Source organism: Coccinella septempunctata, chromosome 2 (assembly GCF_907165205.1).
Source record: "Coccinella septempunctata chromosome 2, icCocSept1.1, whole genome shotgun sequence".
Taxonomy (NCBI): Eukaryota; Metazoa; Arthropoda; class Insecta; order Coleoptera; family Coccinellidae; genus Coccinella; species Coccinella septempunctata.
This window is the reverse complement of record NC_058190.1, coordinates 4,184,351-4,206,977: the sequence shown is the minus strand read 5'-3', so window position 1 is coordinate 4,206,977 and position 22,627 is coordinate 4,184,351. Positions and strand designations below refer to the sequence as shown.

Below are 22,627 nucleotides of genomic sequence, written 5' to 3'. Positions count from 1 at the left end.
GCATACGCACTTTCGGTAGAATTCTCTGTTCAGTTGCATACAAAATAATCTCTGTCGTTTTCTTGCGAGAATTTTGTAGGGAATTCTCCAGAGAATTCTCGGCTGTTGCAAACGGGCTTTAAGGACATGTTGCATCTCATTTTTTTATGAGCCTGTAACATCGTTTTGACGATATTTACATATTGCGGAGATTTGTGATTGCCAAGAAAATTTTTGGTCACTTCTACAAAGGACAACCAGGCTTCTTTTTCAAAGTCATTCAATGCTGCCAGAAACTGAACTTGTTTCAATAGTTTGTTTATTTTATAAAGTATCGTAGGGTACAGAAGTGCGAACATGGACAATTCACGCATGTCTTTTATTTTGATAACGGGAGCTAAACAAACGTTAGTACTATTATTTTTATAATAAGGTGAGGGATACCTAACAAAAAAAATATAAATCTCTCAGGTGGGAGAACCCTTGTTGAATAGTGTTATCGTCGTATTTCAACCGAAATCATTAACAGATTATACAATATATAACCCTTCTTTTGAATCACTCTATTTATTGAAAAAAACCGCATCAAAGTCCGTTGCGCAGTTTTGAAGATCTAAGCATACGCAGAGTATAGACAGACAGTGGGAAGCGACTTCGATTTATAATATGTAGTGAAGTTTATGTTTGTTTCGAGAAAGCCAAATTCTCATTGAAAAATTGTTTTGAAAGGAATTGAATGAAAAAGTAGAGGGCCTTGCTTCCATATTTTAATGGAATTTTCTGATTGTTGCAGATAAAGATCACCCATAAGAACCAGGTGCCGATGTTGATGGGTCCACCACCAGAGAAGGGAAGGGGGTTCTTCAATTTTTTCAGATCATAAGAATGATTAGTTCTTAACCTCTGCATTTTCTAGTCTGTCGATAAATTAGTTGTATAAGCGACAATAACGAATCTCCCACTCGTTTTTGCAGTATTATAGTATAATTATTGTAAGGATAAAAAAACTAACGAATACGAAACGTTAACATCCGGAGAATGTTTAAGTAATTTGTTGTTCCGAAACTTTTCGAACTCACGAATACCCAGTTGTCATTCTCACTGTAATTTTCTACACGATCTTAGATGTTGAATTTGTACATATACTTTTACTGTTTCCGAATATCTATACAGGGTGATTTACGAAGACCGTTGGTTAGACTGTCAAAGCAAGACTCGAGATAAACACTTGAAATTTTACAGTTAAGCAAATGAATTCGTGGAAGAAACTTCAGATTCGTTCTACTTCCGGTTTCATCGGAAATACTACCAACTTTCGTTTTTTGATTGTAACATCCAGTTTTTTTATTCATAACCAGATTATTGGTTCAATGTACTACTAATTTGGTTTTTCCAAAGGAGAACCTATTTTTTTATTGATCAGGTAAAATCTATGGACAAAAATAATGTTCACCTAAGTGTTATAGTTAGGTAGCCGAAGAGGGAAATTCGGGATTTACACAAGCGTAATCTGACAGTTTTATCGGGCCGAAATAATAAAAATTGACCATAAAGGTCGCAAAAATCAGTTTTTTTGAATTATCTCCTCGCCTGGGCTCCAAATCTTTTTCGCATTCATTATAAAAGTTGTAGAGCATAACATTTTCTACAAATTTTGTCCGAAGCAATTTTTTCTACGTTCGAACATTTTTGAGATATATGGCGATTAATGCGAGATGTTTAGCGATACATGCTGAAGCGAAAATTCACTCGTTGGAAAATAGTACATTCTAAGGTTCAGTCAGAGACGACACTAAAATTTTCGAAATTGTCATCATAGAAATACCTTGTCATTTTGACAATTGCAGATTAGACTGGGATTCTACATTGACCTTGCCCTTTCGCATGTGTGGCTAAGCTTCTCGCCCTTATCGCCCTCTAATTCAAGAACGGTTAAGAGTATGTAAAATTGCTTCAGACAAAAGTTGTGTAGAATTTTATTATCTACAACTTTCATAATGAATACAAAAATGATTAGAGGTACAGGGAGGAAAATATTCACATAGGGCATATACAGTATCTCTTAATCTGACTCGCTCGAGTATGTACACCTGACGATTTTTTCTTACATCTTTGAGACCCTGCAGACGCTTTCCCCACCGCTGAAAGTACATCATAGAACCTTTTTTCTTTCTACCATCTAATATTCAAAATCCACTAGGTCTTCACGACCTTCGAGTAAATCCCAATTTAACATCGTCGGCCCTCCAACTATTACTACATACTACTGCTACAGAATGCTTATTTTCTGAGATATAGGCAAAATCTGATTTTCTTCTGAAGAATGGTCTGATTCTCGTTTACATTATTGAACCTTCATCCATTCTTGAGGAATCATGGTGAAAAAAACGAGAATTCAACGACTAATGTTATAAGAAGAATTAATTCAGTTGTACTTAGGTATACCACACAATATCACACGTAATAGTGTGTTACGATCTGAATTGATCTAGCCCTAGCCAATTTGCCATCGTCATGGCCACTAAATGGAGAGCGTTTCACCGAAGAAAAGCAGATGCTTAGCATAGTTTCGGTCTCATTTGACCTTGTCAGAGCAACACAACTGCTTCTCCAATGGGACACGCTTGAAATTGACAGATTAAACACCAGTAGTAGAGGTTCTGTGTATTATCGAGTATCAGATGACGTTGACTAAGAAATTTTTTCCAAGAATTCATCTCTCCCAACAAAGCTCAACTATAAAATTCCAAGTGTTCATCCCGAGTCTTTCTTCGAGATATTCTGACCAAAGGTGTCTGTGAATCTCCTAAGGTGATTTGAAAGGTGAGTTCAGTTGACAGTAGGCATCACTCATAAAATTGAATCGTTTATCCAAAGATCACCAATAAAAAAATTTTGAGTTAACGATGTCGAAAAAATCATGGATAAATAGATCCTAATATTCATCCATCTGATCGTATGTGATCATCTGTATTATCGAAGAGTAAAACGAAGAATCAACTTGTGATGACCGAATCAACCTTATGGAAATGATCAGTTCGGCCTTTGACATCGTTCACTCTGTCAGGAGAAAACTTAAGACGACATTTAAAGAAAAACGCATAGAGTTTACCATTAGTTTGATGTACGCGCACGTTTTATCGCATTGTACTTGGAGAAATGATAACTGCAGTTGGACACTGCATATAGTCGATTTGTTCTTGAAATGATTCATTTTAGTGAGTTCTGCCTTCTGTCATAGATCACCATTTAAAACAACCTGTATGGTATGATAACGTCTATATAACCATAGGACACATCACTAAGACATTTAGAATTCAAAATGTAAGTATTTCTATCTTAATGTTAGTCTACTAATACTTGAATTTCAAGAATTTACCACGATAGTGATTTTCAATTATTCAATAACAATTATAATTCGTGAATTCAAAAAGTTCAACTATGTTTATAAATTATATGTTGCAAATACTCGTTTCCAATTTATATTAACTTAATAATGCTAGACAGCATACAATAATATATATTCAACGCTCTGAGAGTGATACCTTTATCATAATTAATGTTCTAGTATATTATAGGGACCATAATGCTTAACTAATCCCGCCCAAAGTACCTATTTGCATTTCAAATAATGAGGGATAATGTTGTATCCCTTAAATCTACTGATCACAAAAACTGACAAAAAATGAAATGTATAGGGGAGAATCAAGTTGTACCAGCCTTCGTGAAGAAAATGAATGCACTCTTAATTCTTAGTTTTTAATATTCAGCAAAAAAGCAACTAATAAGTAAGTCGATTACTATTAATAAAATATTGAAGGATATTGATGAATTTCCTTATGAGGCGTCTACACAGTTTCAGTAGTCAGTTCAAAAGAAGAAAAAGTATATCGGAAGTCAGAAACCACTAATTTATATGGGGTTTTCATTATACTTCAATTGAATCAGTTCGTCATCTCGGAAAGCCAGAAATATTTTTATTCATCAAACGAAAAAAATATAAAAAATTTTTTTCATTGAAGAACAAATGTTCATTCATGTTATTTACTTTCCGAGGCGAAATGATTTTGTCAATGAATCTCCACACAATAAAATTTCTCGAAAAGTCTCGCCATTGGCTGCAATTTGAAACCTGCTGAAATTGAAAAAAGACGTTCGTTATGTGCTGCTATCTTTTCGACGAGAGTGAAAACTATTGTAATATTCATAACTCCTACTGATCGTTCAAGGGTTCTGGCAAAACCCCCCTTACGGCAAATACGAATGGCGAGTCTGGAGGTATAAACTCCTCCCAAATCAAAAAATTCAACTTGGCAACGTTGCAGCCTTCACTATTTCAGAGAATTATTCTAATCTGATCGGAGTGGGTATGTTCACACAAGTTCGGAAAATATTCTGCGAAGACACTACAAAAATTAATCAGGGTAGGCATTTTTAGTTTGATAACCAGACAATCTTGACTGACGTGAGAGTGTGTTGAAATCGATTTAAATAATAACACTATGCTCGGAAACACTCTGTATTCAGTGTTCTTCTACACTGTTCACCTCCCTTTACAGTACACCAAGGCTATTGTGTTTTGTTCTTTACTTTCTACCATTCACGAAAAAAATCAAAAAATCACACCAATCACTAAAAGTGTCCTATTCAGTGTACACTGTGTCCCATTTTGGTGTAGAATGCACTGTAGCTCAGCTATTATTAAAGATATTAACGGTTCCCGCGACCTCGTATCACTTTTTTGTAAAACTTTTAAAGCCACAAATAGCTTTATTCCAACTAGTTTTGTTCCTGAAATACAGGGCGAAAACGAAAATGTACACTTTTGGAGATGTAATAATTATTTCTCAAGCCCTGTATAAGAAAGAAAAAAAAATTAAAACTGCTTAGGTATAATAGATATTTCAACATAAAAGTCAGTGGTGTAATGAAAAAAATTTTTTAGAGCGTTGTTTTCACGATTACGCACAAACTTAGTATTTTTTGAACCCTAAATATTTAACGTCAGATGTTTGCAATTTTTTTTTCTGAATACATTGATGTATCACAACCCAATCTTCAGTAAATTTCAGCTTCAAAAATCAGAAAAATCCATATTTGTTGTTTTTCCAATTATATTTCAAACATCACTCTACAACATAAACTTAAAAATGTTTAAAATATAATGAGATAAATAAATACATTTAAATCACCTGAGTTTCTGGAAAAAATAATAATTGAATGCATGTGTGAAAGAATCCATGGCCTACTCTCAAAAAAACAAACATGAATATAGCTTTTTCCAAAATTTATTGAAGATTAGGTTGCGATACATCAATGTATTCAGAAAAAAAAATTTGGTGTTGAAATATACACGGTGTTCTATTGAAAAAATACCAAGTTTGTGCCCAATCTTATCATCACCATCATCAGCATCATCATTATCATCATCATCATCATAATCATCATCATCGCGATCTTAAAAACAGTGCTCTAAGAATGTTTTCAATTATGCCACTGTCTTTTATGTGAAAATATCTATTATAAGCAGTGTTAGCCCTGTATTTCAGGAACAAAAGTAGTTGGAATATTTCTGCAGAAATATCCAACTACTTTTTGTAGTTGGAACATTCTTAGAGCACTGTTTTTAAGATCGCGATGATGATGATTATGATGATGATGATGATGATGATGATGCTGCTGATGATGATGATAAGATTGGGCACAAACTTGGTATTTTTTCAATAGAACACCGTGTAAATTTCAAACGCTCTGGTCACGGCAAACTCAACAGGAATTAATTGTTAAACTAACCGAAAAGACGCTACACAATCTTATAAGTTTGTCCCTTCACTCATAAATGGTAAGAAACAAAGAAATCTGCAAGGGGGGTAATTGTCCCAAGTTACAGGACTGTCCCAAGTCACCCGAATCTACCGGTATATACAAGGTATATTAGAATTGAGAATTTATGAAGCATTCTTGAAAAATTGCCATTTTCGGAAAAACAGAACGTTAAAAAAGAAAATTTGAACAGCAATTGTCTCTAAACCATTTAATTTTGAAAATATAGTAAAATCTGCAGAATTATTTTTTCCATGCATATATTTGAGTTCTTTGAAAAATACTACCACTTTGATGTTTCGCTTTTAAACATCAATAAATAAGTCACAAATTCCAATGATCCGCTTACGTGAAACACACTGTATGTGTATGCGATTCCACGACTTCAGTCAACAAACGCGCATCTGAGCAGTGAAATCAGATGTGTTCAGACTACACTGTGTGCCATTTTGGTTGAGACTGCACTATATCTCAGCTATTATTGCAGATCGAATCATGCAGTTTTCGCAAAACCACAAACATATGTTTGTGGTTTCAAAAGTCTTACAAAAGAGTGATACAAGTTTGCGAAAACTGCATGATTCTATCTGCAATAATAGTATTTTCACAAAGAAATCACCAAAGAATGAAAGAAATCAAAGTTCCCTTGTTTTGTTTAGTTTTTTTACATTTGAGTTGCAATATATTTAATTTCGCTATAATAGGGGTTCATCATTCGATTTCCTTACCGAATTTCAACTATATTTAATCACAAATTCTAATTTTTCAAAACTCAAAGCTGTACCTATTTCGTTTGAGAGTTGAGAAATCAATCGATTTTAACTCGTGTCCCAAGCCTCCCAAATCGGTGGGTGACTTGGTACAAGTATATTCTATTTTTTTCAACATTTATATCCGAATTCTGAAGCATGGTATACATCCTAATCAATAGTCTGAGTCATTAAGCATATTCGAACCTCTTTTTTAGATAAAATTAGGTCACCGTTTTGAAAATATGCCGAGTTGAATTCAACAATCGTCCCAAGTCACCCGAATCTACTATGTGTATAAATATAGAGGTAGATTCTTGATTTATTTCAATCCATTTTATTCAAAATAACACTGAGGAAATAAAATCAACAACACTATTCTTGAGGTCGATTATCATGGGCGTCTTTCAACAAGCCTAGAAAATCAGCTTTTGAATTGCTCTAAAAGGCAAAGGTGCGTTTATGTATCTCTGTATCTGTACATGTGGTTGACTATTTCTGAATATTCCAAAAACGACATTATATACTATAACATCGCACATCCATTCATTTTCGAATTTGAAAGTAAATACAGTTTGGTTTTCCCCACCTTCATCGATAAGGATAAAAATGTAGATTAATGTATTGATATGAGCTTGAGCCTATTGCTTCTAAATAACTGTAATTTTTTTAGATAGAGAAAAGGACACAAGTTCTTGTTCATGTACCAACAACTATATTCAATCCAAAATAGAATTCATCTTCCGTCCAAAGAACAAATTTCAGGTGTAGACAGCTAAGATTCCTCCATCAGTAATGAATAAGTGTTATCATAACAATCCAGCGTCAACTTTCAGGTACAAAACAATAAAATGAATAAAATCATACTAAATTATTCAAATCAATTCATCAAAAGTGAGCCCGCCATTACACGAATCTACTGTAGTTTTCACTGCCGCTTGAACAATTCATGAATTCTACACAAGAATCCAACCAAATTCCCAAAAATCAAGAATTACCCATTAATCAAGTAATCAAGAATTACCCATTGACCCATCGATAATCTGAATCTAGCAAACACTTTCGAACATCAGAAAAATTGAATCGATTACTTTGAAATTTTCCAGAAAAATTCATGAGTAGAGTAGGGTACAGTAACAAGGTTTTTTGAGTCACTGAACAGTAATAAGGTGCTACATAACGCCCTCAGTATTTTTAGTATCGGAAGCAATTCATAAACCATTTGAAAATAAAAAAAAATTGAACAAAACTGAACAAATGTTGTGAAATGGAGAGAGCACCTAATTAGGATATACAGGGTACCTCGAAATTATTTGAAAAAAATTCAATGGTGTTATTCTACTTCAAAAAATAGGAGGAAAACTTTATATAAATCTATATTCGAAAAGGTTCAGTTTTCGAGATACAGGCTTTTGAAGCAGGGAACTCTCCATTGACAGTTATTTCCAATTTTCGCTGAAACTAATCAAGAAAAGTGGGTGAAAATTTGTACAGGCCTGAGATTGCTTAGCCTCTATGGAAATACAATAAATGACGAAAATGATGTATTTTTTATGAAATATCTTTGAAACGTCACATTTTGAAATAACCATTTCAACCGTTTCCCAAAAAAAATTATTTAAGCACTTAAAAATGAAAAATAAAAATGGGTATTTAAAATTTAAAGCGTTTCGTTTCTATTGCACAAGTTGGCAACATCGACTAAAATATGTGTTGATAATGAAGGACAACAAATACACTATCTTGATGAGATAGACAAAGATGGCTGTCTATGAAGTCTGCTACGAACGTGGAAGGTCGTAAAATTTTATGGGATTTTTATGGCCGGTTTCTGTTGAGGCTTGCCAGTGAATACGTGGCTGCAAATCAACAGCTGTTATTTTATAAACAAGCCATTGTTATTTTTATTTTCTAGTAGGCGCTGTTGCCAAATAGTAAACTGGAAACGAAGCGATTTAAATTTTAAAAACTGATATTCGAAGAATGATTTTGATTAGTTTCCGCGGTGCATTTGAAAAATTCATGAATGAAACTCATAATTATTCAGTTTAAACTTGCATATGCTGTGATATCCCAAATTGAGGGGAATTCTCCATTCGATGGCGGGTAGCACTGGGGAGAGGCGTAGCCAAATTCCCTATTTTTTTTTTAACCTATTTGGAATTTTGAATATGAAATTTCATAGAAGATATATTTTTATAAAAAAATTGTAATAGCTTTATGTTCGTGTAAGATGGAATCTTTTCGAGAAAAATCAATTCTAAAAATATGCTTTATTTTTGACAGTTCCTCTATAAGATGAAGGCTCTTTTTGACGAAAAAACATGGTAGTCGTGGTTTAAAATAACACTGATATCTTGTGCATTCCATCCAAATTACTAGATTAGAAATCCCTTCAATCACTTCAGTCAATTATATTCATCACATATTTCAGGATTACATAATTAATTAAATTCACATTATGGAAAATACGTAATAATTACTAAGATTTATTTACGTAGAGCGGACAAAATTGCGCTGATTCAAAATCCAAAAATGCGTTATAACCTCATATTCTGGTCCTATATAGAGTGGAATATGTGTCAAATTTCTAAGGCCAACCGACTGCTTTTATAAAAGTGAATATACCATATACATGAAAAGTTGCTTAATTCGGAATAAAATTCGACCAGTTCGAGCAGTTTTCTACAAAAATGTGAATGACCAAGATATGTATTTTTTGCGTGACATTTTACTGACTCTGTGTATCATAATATTCATAGCAAATGGTTTCAGTCCTGGTCGGTGATTTCGTAAGCACCGAGAAGGAGAGGCAAGATGGAAATATCAGTGGAAACTTAAGAAACTAGGGATTTCAGACGTTTACGAAACCCACAGATGAACAAATCCAGTCCTGCTTCATTCTACTCATAAACAGGTTTTGGTTCAAGCCGAATAACTGGCAATGAAATTTTAAAAAGCAAAACCAATCTATGGTTACTCTTCTTCTTTCCACATAGACTGACAGTTCAGTGGTGGCGTTATTTTCAAATTTATAAATCCTGGCCTGCAGTTAAGCAATTTATTGTTCAAATTGTTCCCGAATTTATTCGTATAGAAAAAAGTGCTCTCTATACACTATTTCAAAGATAAATTTTTCTGCATTTGATCCGAAAATTATCGCATTATTGTTTTGATGTTTATGTTCTGTGTTTGGTATTTTGCTGGCACCTTTTGTGTTTGCTCCAATACCTGGTAAACTTGAGCAACCAGACTGTTATTTTGATCAACTATCGGTTTATGCAGTAGTGGGAATGCAGTAGCTTCTTGTACAGTAGGCTAATTGAATAAAATTAGGCACAATTTCGCATCAAATCCAATTGCGGTTATTTATTATTTGTTTATCGGTATTCAATGAAACAACGTATGAAATAGTATGAGTTTATCCATTTTTGACAATGTTCATTCGTATTATATCATCCTAATTGCACGTACTTGTTCTACATACAACATAAATGATTAAGTATAACTATGAATACTTATTGTAATAAATTATAATACCTAGTCGTTCCTGAATGTAAGCCTACCTTATTTGAAATATTTCGATTTTTATTGTATCAAGTATAGAACTGCCACTTTCATTGAAAATCGTGGATATCTTGCTGTTGAAGCTTTAACTGTAATATAGACGTAGATAGAGATGATCAGAGTAATTATTGAATGGAAAATTAATACAATTCTTGATATATCAAACCTATAAGTACCTAATCAAGATGTATATATTCATATTATGTATACATAGTTTTTATATTAAAAGCGATTTGGTGTTGTTATCATGAATATTTCCTACATACATCTTTACATGCCAATAAAATATGTATCTTCAAAATGTGCTTTATTCATAAGAATTTCTCATAATGACCCAACTGAAGGAACATATCTCGAGGACAAGAAGTTTGTCGCTCTGAGCAAGATCACTTGTATCCACAGATTTGATCTAGATGGCTCTAGAACACGGAATCTGGTTCTAGAAAGTAGTCTGAGCGAATATATCGGGTGGCCCATTCATTCATTCATTGCTGTATCCCGTTACCGGGAATAAATCTAAAAAAAGACAAAAAAAATTAAAGGTGCGAACAGACTTGTAATTTCTTAGGGCTAATTGCGACTGTGTGCCCTCCTGTGACTGAAGAGACCCAACCGTGACCTGCAGATCCTTCCACAATCAGGGCATGGATAGTCACCAACCAGATCAGTATTTGAACTGCTCGACCTGTTCTAGAGTTTCATTCTCCAGGCTGATATGTGTTTGAAGGCTTTCTGGCGGACTTACCAGGATTTTGGTTTTTCTATCATCAGTTAGAATAGCTCCATGAGCATCTCTTACGGGAAAGTTAGCTTTTCTGCTTGGACCGTAAACAGTTTTAATAGCTTCGAAAAAACGCATGTAGTCATGGTTATCGGCGTAAGCTTGTTTTTCCTAGCTTCTTCTTTCCACCAGCTATCCTTGATTTTTCTTATTTCTTGCTGGACATCGCGTTTTATGTTTATAAAACTTTGGTGCGATATGAGTTTCGCTGTGGCGAATCAGTCTGGGGATTTTGGGGAGCGTTCTGTGCCCAGTATTTCTTTTGCTGTATTTGTAAGAGATGTCTTGAAGCGGAGCCAATTACTCTCAATGACCGGGTAGCCCACCTCTGGCGCGCGCTCATTTTGAGGGAGTAAATACGGATATTTTGAAAATCTTTCCTTATGGTGTGTGGGGTGTTCAAAAGTAGGTACATTTTAAAATTATTGCCATATATACCTTAGAACATAGATACATGGAATGGCCATTCAGTGCTACGAATAAATTGTTTGTAGTCCACACATTCGATGTTTCTCTGTCTAGAGCGACACTAAGGCAGTGGCGTTTTATTGACAAATTCACATGCGTCCTGTCTATTCGTGTTGAAAATTGATGCGCCAATGATGTCCGAATCAACTGTCTCAATTGTGATTGGCGACACTAAGCAACTATCTCACTCCAGTCTTTGGAATGTTTATTTTCCATTCCATGTATCTATGTTCTAAGATATATACAGGTGTTCGAAAACAAAGATTCAGACTAAAGTTACACTTTTTTTAATGCAACACCCTATTGTACCATTCCATCTGTGGTCTGACCATTTTCTTCTCAAATTGTATATAGTTAAGCAGTAAATGAATTTTCAGCCATTCCAAACTTTTGCACCTACATCACCTACAGCAACTAATATTAGTTGCTGCCAAAACGATGTAGGTGTAGCGTGCTGACACGCCGTGTTCCACAAAAATCCTGTCTGACCACTTTCTTACGTTTTTTGGTACAAACTAGTGTACTGACAATATTCAATCATTACAAAACACTTCTACAGCATGTTGTTATTTTATATACAGGATGTGGCGTAATGAATGGAAAATATGGAACCTGCGTTAAAGGACTCTATGGCGGTTCAGAAAAATATATTTTACATTTAGAAAAAGAGCCTTGATTTTCGAGATATTGGAGATTTTCGAAAATTCAAGGGAATAACACATTTCGCCACTCGTTTTGCAGGCAAGACTCCAAATACAGGAATTTTTTTAATCTGTTTTTTGGATAGTATTCGCGATAGATGATCTATCGAATGTAATTCATTATTTTTGAGGCGCATGAATAATTTTTCATGAAAAAAAGATCTAACTCAACTTTTCCGTTTTGATTATTTTTTTTTCATAAGTTCAACCTAGCGCGGTGTAAAAAATAATATATGGTTACCTGAGAGCCAATGTAAGAATTAAAAAACATGCCCTTTTCATTGAGATTCTGAAATGGTATAACTCTGTGTATTTTCAACGTTTAATACAAAATAAACTCCTATTGCAATCAGTTAAAAGGTCTATTTTAATGTAAACACTGTTTCTAAAATTTTTAGCAGCTAAAATGAGAAATGCAAGCAGAATAAAGCAATCTTCTATAAGAAGGTATAGAGCATGTACTAGAGCTCATGGTGGCCTCTTAGAGCATCTTTTGCGAAATTTAATTCAATGAAACGATACTCGTTTTAAAATTGTTGATATGCAATAAAGCTATGATTAATTAGAAAGTGTGGACTGTATATACTATAGAGCATGTATCAGAACTCATGGTGGCCAATTTAAACATCATTTGTGAATCTATATTCAATGAAATGATATTTTAAAATTGTTATTTTTTCTTTCATTATTGAACCCCTACGTTGTGAAATCAATATTTTCAAGTTGATTTCAAGTTATGAATCAAATTTCAGCATTTTTGTAACAAAGGGTTTGACTCAATGTATTAGAAATCAATTTTCACCTTTTTTCTTAATTACAAAAGTGCTAAAATTCACTTCGATATTTGAAATTCGCTTAAAAACTATTAACTTTATAACTAAAGGGCTTAATAATGAAAGAATACGAGAGAAAAAAACCAATTTTAAAATATCGTTTAATTGAATCGGGTTTTACAAAAAGTGTTCAAAGTGGACATCAGGAGCTGTACTAGATGCTTTACAACTTCTTATGAATAATTGCTCTATTCTGCTTGCAAGTCTCATTTCAGTTGCTAAAAATTAAAGAAAAAAACTCTGCCTTGACTCATTGTAATAGACATTTTGGAAATAGAGTGAGTTATACCATTTCAGAATCTCAGGCATGTTTCCTCTTGCTTTGGCACTCAGGTAACCATATTATTTTTTACACTACGCTGGGTTGAACTTAGGAAAAAAAATGAGCAAAACGGAAAATTTGAGTTAGATCTTTTTTTTATGAAAAACTATCCATGCGCCCTAAAAATAATAATTTACATTCGATAGCACATCTATCCAGGAATACTGTCCAAAAAACAGTTTGAAAAAATTCCTTCATTTGGAGTTTTGCCTGCAAAACGAGTGGCGAAGGATGTGATTTTCTTGAATTTTCGAAAATCTCCAGTATCTCGAAAACCAAGGGACTTTTACTAAACATGAAATATATTTTTCTTAACCGCCCTAAGGTCCTCTACCCGCAGGCACCATATTATCCATTCATTATACGCCACACCCTGTATAGCGCCGCTGCCTGATCTTGCCAGTGGGTGCTGACTCATGTACACCCTCAATACTAAAGCATATTTAATTATGGGCCATTAAAAAACTCTTGCCGATTTTTGCCGCCAACTCTCGGACTATCAGGGTCTCTAGACTAATAAACTTATCCGAGATATAAGTAGCAAGACAGAGACTCTGCTGTTATGAACAAACTTATCGGCCCCATCTTCGGCCGAATTTGAGGCTTTCTGAGACTTTACAACATTTCAGATCCCCAATGGAGGAGTTCCCTAAATGTTGGCCAACCTAGAAAAAGGTCTAAAAGGTCTACCAACGGGGAATGATTGCTTCCTAACGAAATATACTTCATTCTTTCCGCAATGATCAAATATAATTATGAAATTCTACCGAGCTTTCTAGAGTTTATACTGTTAAAGAGAAAAAAAGATTTTCATAACCTCGATATATTGCTGATTGGTTGAAATTTATGTTGGTATTACTACTTCTTGTGACAATTGACATGTTTCGTTGGCAAATGTCAAGAAGGAAAAAGTAATCTGTTATGTTATGGGCAAAGTTTTGGTTATGTGCACAATCTTTGCTTGAACGCATTCTTGTTTTCTTGTATTTTGTAAGCTATACTGCACATTGACAATATTAATATTAATATTATATATATCAGTAAAAATGACATTTGCCAATGAAATATGTCAATTGTCACAAGAAGTAGTAATAACAACATAAATTTCAACCAATCAGCAATCGAGGTTATGAAAATCTTTTTTTCTCTTTAACAGTAAACTCTAGAAAGCTCGGTAGAATTTCATAAATATATTTGATCATTGCGGAAAGAATGAAGTAGGTTTCGTTAGAAACCAATCATTCCCCGTTGGTAGACCTTTTTCTAGGTTGGCCAACATGTAGGGAACTCCTCCATTGATTCATAATTCTCATATTCCGTATTAATTTTGGTTACTATTAATTTTACTCGAGAAATTCATTGAATTTTTCACCCATGGGAATCTTAGTTTACGCAGTGCCCTATTCTTCAATTCTGCAGAATTGACATTTGTTAGGTCGACAATATGGGGCTCTGCCTAGGGCGAGTTCTGGCCAAGATTAATATAGAAGTGTTCTTCCTGATTAATCTATACATCTTAATCTTTCACCTCAAACAAATGCTTCAAAGTTTAAATCAAAAAAATTACTTCATTCCTTTTTTTCTTTTATTCAAGCTTTCATAAATCTTCACAGCTTTTAATAACAATATTGGAATGTGATATAGACATAAAAAAATATCACAAATTAAAAATCTACTGTATAATTTTTCTTTTCCTACATTAGTTTTGATTCTTAATTTAAATTCCTTACAAACTATATAAAAGCAGTCTTGACTGATCAAGAAAAATCTCAATCCAATATAACAGTTCGAAGATTATCTTCAGGGTGTAACTCGAAAATACCGATCGCCCCGTCATTGAAAGCAAACGATAATCCACCATCAACTACAATGTAAGCTTCATCACAGTTTGATTTCACAATGATTTTTTTCGCAAATCCTCTTGGTTTCAATCCCTTGGGGTCTGGCCACACTCCTGCTGATATCAAGTCCCTAATACTAAAACCCATTCTTGTATCATCTGAAAATAAAAATTAGATTATATTAATCTCAATTTTATTGTCCAATTTTCCAAAGATAAAAAGAATGGATTGAGCATTCCCTCATCAGCCGTAGAGAGAAGATATAGCAAAGAAGGCGCAATTCAGCAGTTAGTCGGAAAGATTTGTAACCCCTTTTTCTCGGGGTACGAGCTACGAGCTGAAGACAAGGTTCCTCGATGTCTAGGGTGTTAGCGACAACCAATGAAAGTCAAATTCAACGTATACAAATTATATTTGTCGACTTTTACAAGGAAACACAAATGGCACTATTATAAAATCCGTACAGTGAAAGACTCGAGATCAGTGAATTTACAGGGCAAAACGGACGGAATGAAACAGGATCCGATCTCAAACGTTATACGGGTTTTACGGACGTGTTCGCTAGCCACACACTTAACGGACAGGTATCGGACCTCAGCCAGGTTAGGGGATGAAATAGGACGACACAGGCTCACGACAGATCACCCCTAGGTGTGTTCTTCACCCCCTGAGTATCCACACCAGCGGGGTGCTTCGATAACAGCAGAGATGAGCGTTGGAAAACAAGGGAGGAAAGAGGGTTAGCCACTCCAAAGTGCGTTATGCACCCCCTGAGTATCCACGCCAGCGGGGTGCTTTAATAGCAGTAGGAGTGGACGTTGGGGAGTACGGGACGAGGGAAGTTCAGCCACTCCAAAGTACGCTATGCACCACCTGAGTATCCACGCCAGCGGTGTGCTTTAATAGCAGTAGGAGTGGACATTGGGGAGTACGGGACGAGGGAAGTTCAGCCACTCCAAAGTACGCTATGCACCACCTGAGTATCCACGCCAGTAGGGTGCTTTAATAGCAGTAGGAGTGGAGCTGGGGAATAAGAGATGAAGGAGATTTTTGCCACTCCAAAGTGCGTTATGCACCCCCTGAGTATCCACGCCAGCGGGGTGCTTTATTAGAAGTAGGAGTGGACGTTGGGGAGTACGGGACGAGGGAAGTTCAGCCACTCCAAAGTGCGTTATGCACCACCTGAGTATCCACGCCAGCGGGGTGCTTTAATAGCAGTAGGAGTGGAGCTGGGGAATAAGAGATGAAGGAGATTTTTGCCACTCCAAAGTGCGTTATGCACGCCCTGAGTATCCACGCCAGCGGGGTGCTTTAATAGCAGTAGGAGTGGAACTTATATTGGGGTACAGGAAAGGTGGAAAAGGAGGCTGAAGTTCCAATAAAATATAAAAAAAGGACGGAGTGTCGTCTTACCTATGGTTTCGGTACAGGCACTTGCACACGGAAATCTCAAAATCACCAAATAAAAGTGACGAAGAAAAAAAATAAAATAAAACTCTACAGTGAACGGTGAAAAAGAAATTCAACGTGAAAGAAATCTTATACAAATGAAACTCAACGGTAGAAAAATATGTCACGACGGTAGACAGCACTATAATCGTAAATGAAGCGTAAATCAATAGCAAGTCAACAGCAAGTGAATAGCAAGTGAAGTCCTGCAGGGGAACATCTGATTTTATACCCACATGAGGGATGCGGAAATCAAATGTGCCCCGACTGTCGAAATTCGGTAAAATTCAGAATCGGAAATTCGAGATTTTTGACGTTTTCTGAACGCAGGTGTAAACAAATCACTCGTCAGTCGTGGTTTGACAAAACGGACAAAAGTGAGGTTAGTACCGATCACAGACAGGGATGAGTAGAACCGTTTCAATCCATCTATAGGGAAGTGTAGTTTTTAGCCTTGGAAAATATTAAATTCCATTATGCGTAGTTTTTTGAGAGCTAACCAGCCTGAAAAGGTGGATCTTCTGGCCTGCTAATCTGATTTTAATTGACTCAATGGAGGTATTCACCGTCTATGAAAATCATTGACTAGAAGAACGCTAGCATGAAACGTCTCAGTCTAACCCAATGTGTCCGACATTACCCTAATTAGAAAAAATCAGATCACTGCATTAATTCGAATATTCAAATTCCACAATACAATTTTCCTTCTCAAATACTTGCTCATTCAATTAATAATTAATAATACAATAAGAATGATCTAGCAATTCGCAAGATGTAAATTATTTGAATCACCTATACAGATTGAGCTAAAATTAGGAGTTAAATTAACACAATCATTTTAAGGAATAATTTGGTAGACTTTACCTGGAGCAAACTTCAGATTGTAATTGTACATGTCAGCGTAAATTGTAGCTAAACTATTTTTATCTTCTGTTGGACTCATATTCATCAACCTCAATATTTCAGCTACGGATTGTACTGAAATTTTATTAATACTGTAAAACCAAGAAGTCGACCCTGTCCCTGTGCAAATACACAGTCCTGAGCATTTTGTATTAGTGAAATGATCTGCATCATCGAAATTGAGTTCAAGATGTGACACTTTGGCCGATAATGTTTCCCCGATGAAAATCTGAAAGACAAACAAGATTGTTCAGGTACAAGAACTTAAGGTGAACAAACACTACCAATAAATTACCTCATTAAGTGCTAGAACAGGCAATATTTTGCTCCCATTATCATCCACACCTTCCCATTCTTTGCCAATTATTTTTTCAGCATCGTAGAAGGGTATTTGATGTAGCAGCTTTGGTTCCATCTTAGTAGCACCCTTTATTTTACTACGTATTCTACTTCGGAACATCCATTTGAAATTACCCTGAAAATAATTGAAAATATTATGAAAACACGTTTTGGTAGGTTGCTAATGTGGTATCTTTGATACAACTCACAGATTTCAATTTTTCAAATGCCTCTCTAGGTTCACAAGAGTATTCCTTTGGTAAGCACAGGAAACCCTCAGATCGATTTGGATCTGAATTGATACCAACCACTGGTATATCACTATTTCTTATTAAACTAGCAGCTAGAAGAAAGGTTCCATCCCCCCCTGCAGGTAAGACACAATCTGCCCAAGATATGGCTTCCTTATTGTAAGAAAACCTGAGGATATATATTAGGTTAAGAACTTCATTACGCCAGTTTTTATTCATGTTACGAACCTATTTACAATTTTGACATCACTTCCTGTGTCCTTCAGTGCCTTTGCTATTTTGGCAACATTGGTTTTTTGTAGCTCATTATGATGCTTAAGTTTATCGAAATTAGTTCCTCTAGTTCTCAACTTTTTTTCAAAATCTTTGTCATTCAATGTTTGAAATTTCATTCTTTCATAATCGTACCTTGTTAATTTAGAAAGAATCAATACCTTATCCATTTTCAATTTATCATGGGTTGAATAACTTGCATTTCGTAAATTTTCTGTGCTATAATTCCATCCTGAAAAAATTATAGATCAACTTCAATCTACGCCCATGTTTTCGGTTTTTTGATTCGCTACACAAGGAAAATAAAGTAAAATACAATGAAATCTGTGATCAAACATACGTCTGCAATCAAATTGAGGTTAATACGAGATAAAATTTGCCTAATATTATTGTTTTCTAGTATTCTTTATAATATTTATAATATGTACATATATCTAAACCAATATTACAAATAGAGAAATGAAGAATAACTCACCTGAACAGATAGACTTGAGTAACCTATTCCTATGCATAATGAAATGTGTGAATTTTTCTACACATAGAAATTTTTATTCTCCAACAAAAATATGATCTCCCAGCAAGACAACAAATTTTATCAGAAACTAACGAAAGGTTAAACAAACCAAATATTCTTTTTCATGTAACAGAAGCTATCTCGCAAATAATATAAATAGAATACTTTTTAAAATTCTTATCAGAAAGTCATATTGCAATACAGCGTAGGGAATTTTACAAAATCAATCATTTCGACTTGCACTGAGGGTCAAAAATGTGGAACTGAAAAATTTTGGAAACTTTGAAGGTTATCATTATGACGACTAATGTTTTGATTTCTGTCAAATGTCCTTTGTGTTTTTCGAAGTCACGTGGACGTAGATACTTCTATCTTCTATGGACGAGTATTTTAGAAATCTGTGGATTTACCAGTGCCGTTCGTTAATTTCTATGGAGAGGTACCTTCCATAGTTAATGTTGAAAATGTGTTTTGTGCAAAGATATTACTTGTAATTAGTATAATAATCACCTACCTATCTTTGGTTTTGTGCAATTTTGAAATCTGCAACATATCATTGGAAGATTAACATACTTTTCGAATAATGCTTAAACTTAATCTCAATAATAATAAAAAGATGAGAAGCTAAATACTGAGCTTATATAATTATAATTTTCTTTCTCGTTTCGGAATGTAATTCCGAAAGACTTTGCTCAATGAAATAAGTTCATATTTTTCATGAAATAGCCTTCAAACGCACATACCTATCAATGGGAGGACTGTAGCGAGAGAAAACTTTAATTGAAATTTGAATGGGTTGCGAGTTGTGATTTCCTCTTCAGAAAAATTCCAAGCAGAATACCGCAAAATCTGAAACGCTGAGTTGATAGTTTCATCAAATTTAACAACATGATATTTTTATACTAACGTACGTTCAAAAAAATTCACCGTCAAGTAGGCGAATGGAATTTTGTAGGTATACTGCATTCAAATTTATTTTAGCAGTCGGTTGGCCATGAAATAATTTTCTCAAGTTTTTGTTACTAGAACGAAGTTAGGTTGGCACTCATGAAATGTCGTTAATGTCATAACGCCGTTGCCACAACTAATATCAATTTTTATTACGAAAATGCCGAAAGTGATTGAAAAATGAGACAGGTTTTCAGGAAGTGCTATTTAGAATTCAGGTCCGCTCATTCAAATAGTTATACCCTGATATTCTAAAATCCACAATACGTCAGACGCTAGCGAACAAATCAATGTAAGAGAATTTATATAATAGGCCTGTTCGTAGTGTGGTACACAACGGTTGTGAACTGTACAGAGCAAGCGCAAATGGATTTTCGCTACCCTAAAATGGAATTGCGCTTGCTCTGTACAGTTGTGAACTGTACAGAGCAAGCGCAAATGGATTTTCGCGACCCTAAAATGGAATTGCGCTTGCTCTGTACAGTTCACAACCGTTGCAAACCACTCTACGAACAAACCTAAGGTTTCATCTGAATCTAAACGACTTAAATTTCAGCTGGATATTTCCACAATCAGAAAGATTGTGAATGAAGAGGATGATCGAGAATTTATTCTATTGGGAGACCCAAAAAAGTGGTGGCATTTGAGAATTTTATGTTTGAGTGAATTAATGCGAAAAGTTTACTACAGGATTTTCGATAAATGTCATCGGAGAATAAGTTCCCTAAAATGGATTTTTCTATTTTTCATTTGACTTGACCTATACACTGTAAATGTCTTAAGGTACTAATAAATACCTAATTATTATTATTACATCAATTTATTAAGATGAATAGCCACAAATACGCGCAAGTTGCCCTGTTACTTGTTTATTCATGTGAAATTTTTGTTCAACGGTGAAGTTGCATCTCAACTTGAAAGTTCCTTCAATTCCTTTTACTCATATTGATGCAACATGATTTTTGTTGAAGAATTCATCATTTTTGTAATTATCTGTTAATTACTTCGGGAGATATTTCCAACCACTGCATCATATGCATTTCATCTTCGGGTTAATATTTTTGAAATCTACAAATGATGTGAGCCAAAGAAGATAACGAACATTTACTCTCCTCGAGCTAGTGCATATTATGGTATTATACTGATGTCTTGTATTTTCCATGCAAATAACTGGATTTGGTATGCCTTCAATCAGTTTGCATAAACTTCAATTATGTTCGTCACATATTTTCCGAAGAGATTCGACATTGTGATAATATACGTAATAACAGAAACTTTTACGTAGAACGGGCAACATAGCGTTGATTTAAAACCCAAAAATGTTTTGACAAGCTTCATAACCCCACATTCTCGTACTATACAGAGTGAAATGTGTCAAATTTCCATGGCCAACCGACTGCTAAAATAAAATTGAATGAAGTATAGATATTCTGTACTTGAACCAAGAAGATAATAATAATATCGAGATGACAAAGCTTTATTTTGTATGCCACTGGTGCAGGAATTTTTTTAATATCTTCTTTTTGTACAGGGAGGGAATGTAAGGCGCAATTTTTTTTTTTAATTACATGATCCACAGTATTGACGTGTAGGCAGAGACAAACTATTTTGTTTGTCTCTGGTATTCAGGAAATATACAGAGACACTTTCTCTATGGAAATATATACACGATGTGTCTCTTGTATGACTTGTATACATATATTTCAAATTTATATAAATACATTTTTTATATTATATTGATTTATTATATTTTTTTAACTTTCATTTCATATCTAAAATGATATTCTGCCTGAACGTTCAAAAGTTCTTCATCTCTGCTAAGTTACTAAACATAGAGCATGAAATCAAAATTTTCTTCGCTGGCATCAGAGACAGAGAGAAAGATCCCTTTCTCTATGGCTGGCATATTTTAAGGTTAATTCTGTGGTTCTTTTAAACAGAGTTGCATTCTGCAAAAGCACCCAATTTTTCGAAATTCACAGTTATTTTTTATCTTTCGAGATCAAATTCTCGAGACCAACACACATTAAACGAGAAAATTTGAAATACTTTTATTTTCCAAAATATGGTCAATTGTTTATTAGTTGCGTACATTTTACACATTTGATTTAGATTTTTTGAATTTCTGGTATTTTTATGGCATGTAACAGTCATCATGAAGAAACTGGAATAGTTGTTATCGTTGTTTATTTATCATTTCGTACAAGAGTTACCAAATAACCCATTCAACATTTCATTTTCATAATAACAAATAAATGATATTTTCTTTGAATTTTGAATGTTCAAATCTAAACTGACAAACAGAGAACACAAAAAAAAAGATAGACAAAACAGAGACAACAAAATTCCCTTCAGAATAATAAGCTAAATTATGTTTTAAGGTTATTCTGCGGATCCCTTGAACAGAGTTGCATTCAGTCAAATTAGCCATTTTTTCGAATTTCACAGATAATTTTTAATATTTATTTGTGTACTCCAAAACTGCCCATTATACGAGAAACTATAAAGAATACAACTTACTTTTAAGAGTTGAGTTCTTTGAATTTCTGGTATTTTTATGGTATGAAATGGTCATAATAAAACTTCGATAAAATCGTTTTTGAGATATAACTGAAAATTTCAATTCTTTCAAAGGATTTTCAACGTCCTGTATCGAATTGGAAAAAATAGGAATGGAAAAAAGTGTTTCTTTTGACTTCAAGAATCTTCTGGTAAAATTTATGCACAATATTCATTGTGGACGGCAATATATAAAATTTGGAAAATGCCTAGTTTTCAGAACATTTTCAACATTGATTTGACCGCTTGACATCATGCCATTTTTTAAATGAATAGACTGTAGCAGAGGTATAACAATCTCATTTTTCAGTATACCTACTCATATAT

The 22,627-nt window shown here is 34.3% G+C and overlaps 2 protein-coding genes across 2 annotated transcripts in view; one reads left to right on the top strand and one right to left on the bottom strand.

Annotated features, from left to right (window-relative positions):
* Window positions 1–1,566, top strand: part of LOC123307624 (diacylglycerol kinase 1) — a 262,505-nt gene extending 260,939 nt beyond the window's left edge. Inside the window, exon 17 of the mRNA XM_044890010.1 lies at window positions 773–1,566. Coding sequence (XP_044745945.1) covers window positions 773–862 — 90 coding nt within the window. The 3' untranslated portion in view covers window positions 863–1,566. The remainder of the gene's footprint in view (window positions 1–772) is intronic.
* Window positions 1,567–14,790: 13,224 nt separating this feature from the next.
* Window positions 14,791–19,109, bottom strand: LOC123308181 (NAD kinase 2, mitochondrial). Its single transcript, XM_044890748.1, has 6 exons — window positions 18,755–19,109; window positions 18,235–18,511; window positions 17,965–18,175; window positions 17,712–17,891; window positions 17,378–17,645; window positions 14,791–15,222 (listed from the first exon to the last, which is right to left on the bottom strand). The coding sequence occupies exons 1-6, from the start codon at window positions 18,789–18,791 to the stop codon at window positions 14,993–14,995; spliced, it is 1,203 nt and encodes a 400-aa protein (XP_044746683.1). The 5' UTR covers window positions 18,792–19,109; the 3' UTR covers window positions 14,791–14,992.
* Window positions 19,110–22,627: the final 3,518 nt, after the last annotated feature.

What these genes read in the sequence shown, in the direction of transcription:
- LOC123308181 (XM_044890748.1), bottom strand. Translation starts at nt 18,791, where the DNA reads ATGCATAGGAATAGGTTACTCAAGTCTATCTGTTCAG. An exon ending in CTGTTCTAGCACTTAATGAG is followed by an intron (nt 17,646 to 17,711) that starts GTAATTTATTGG and finishes TTTGTCTTTCAG; the next exon opens with ATTTTCATCGGGGAAACATT. An exon ending in CAATCTGAAGTTTGCTCCAG is followed by an intron (nt 15,223 to 17,377) that starts GTAAAGTCTACC and finishes TTTTATTTTCAG; the next exon opens with ATGATACAAGAATGGGTTTT.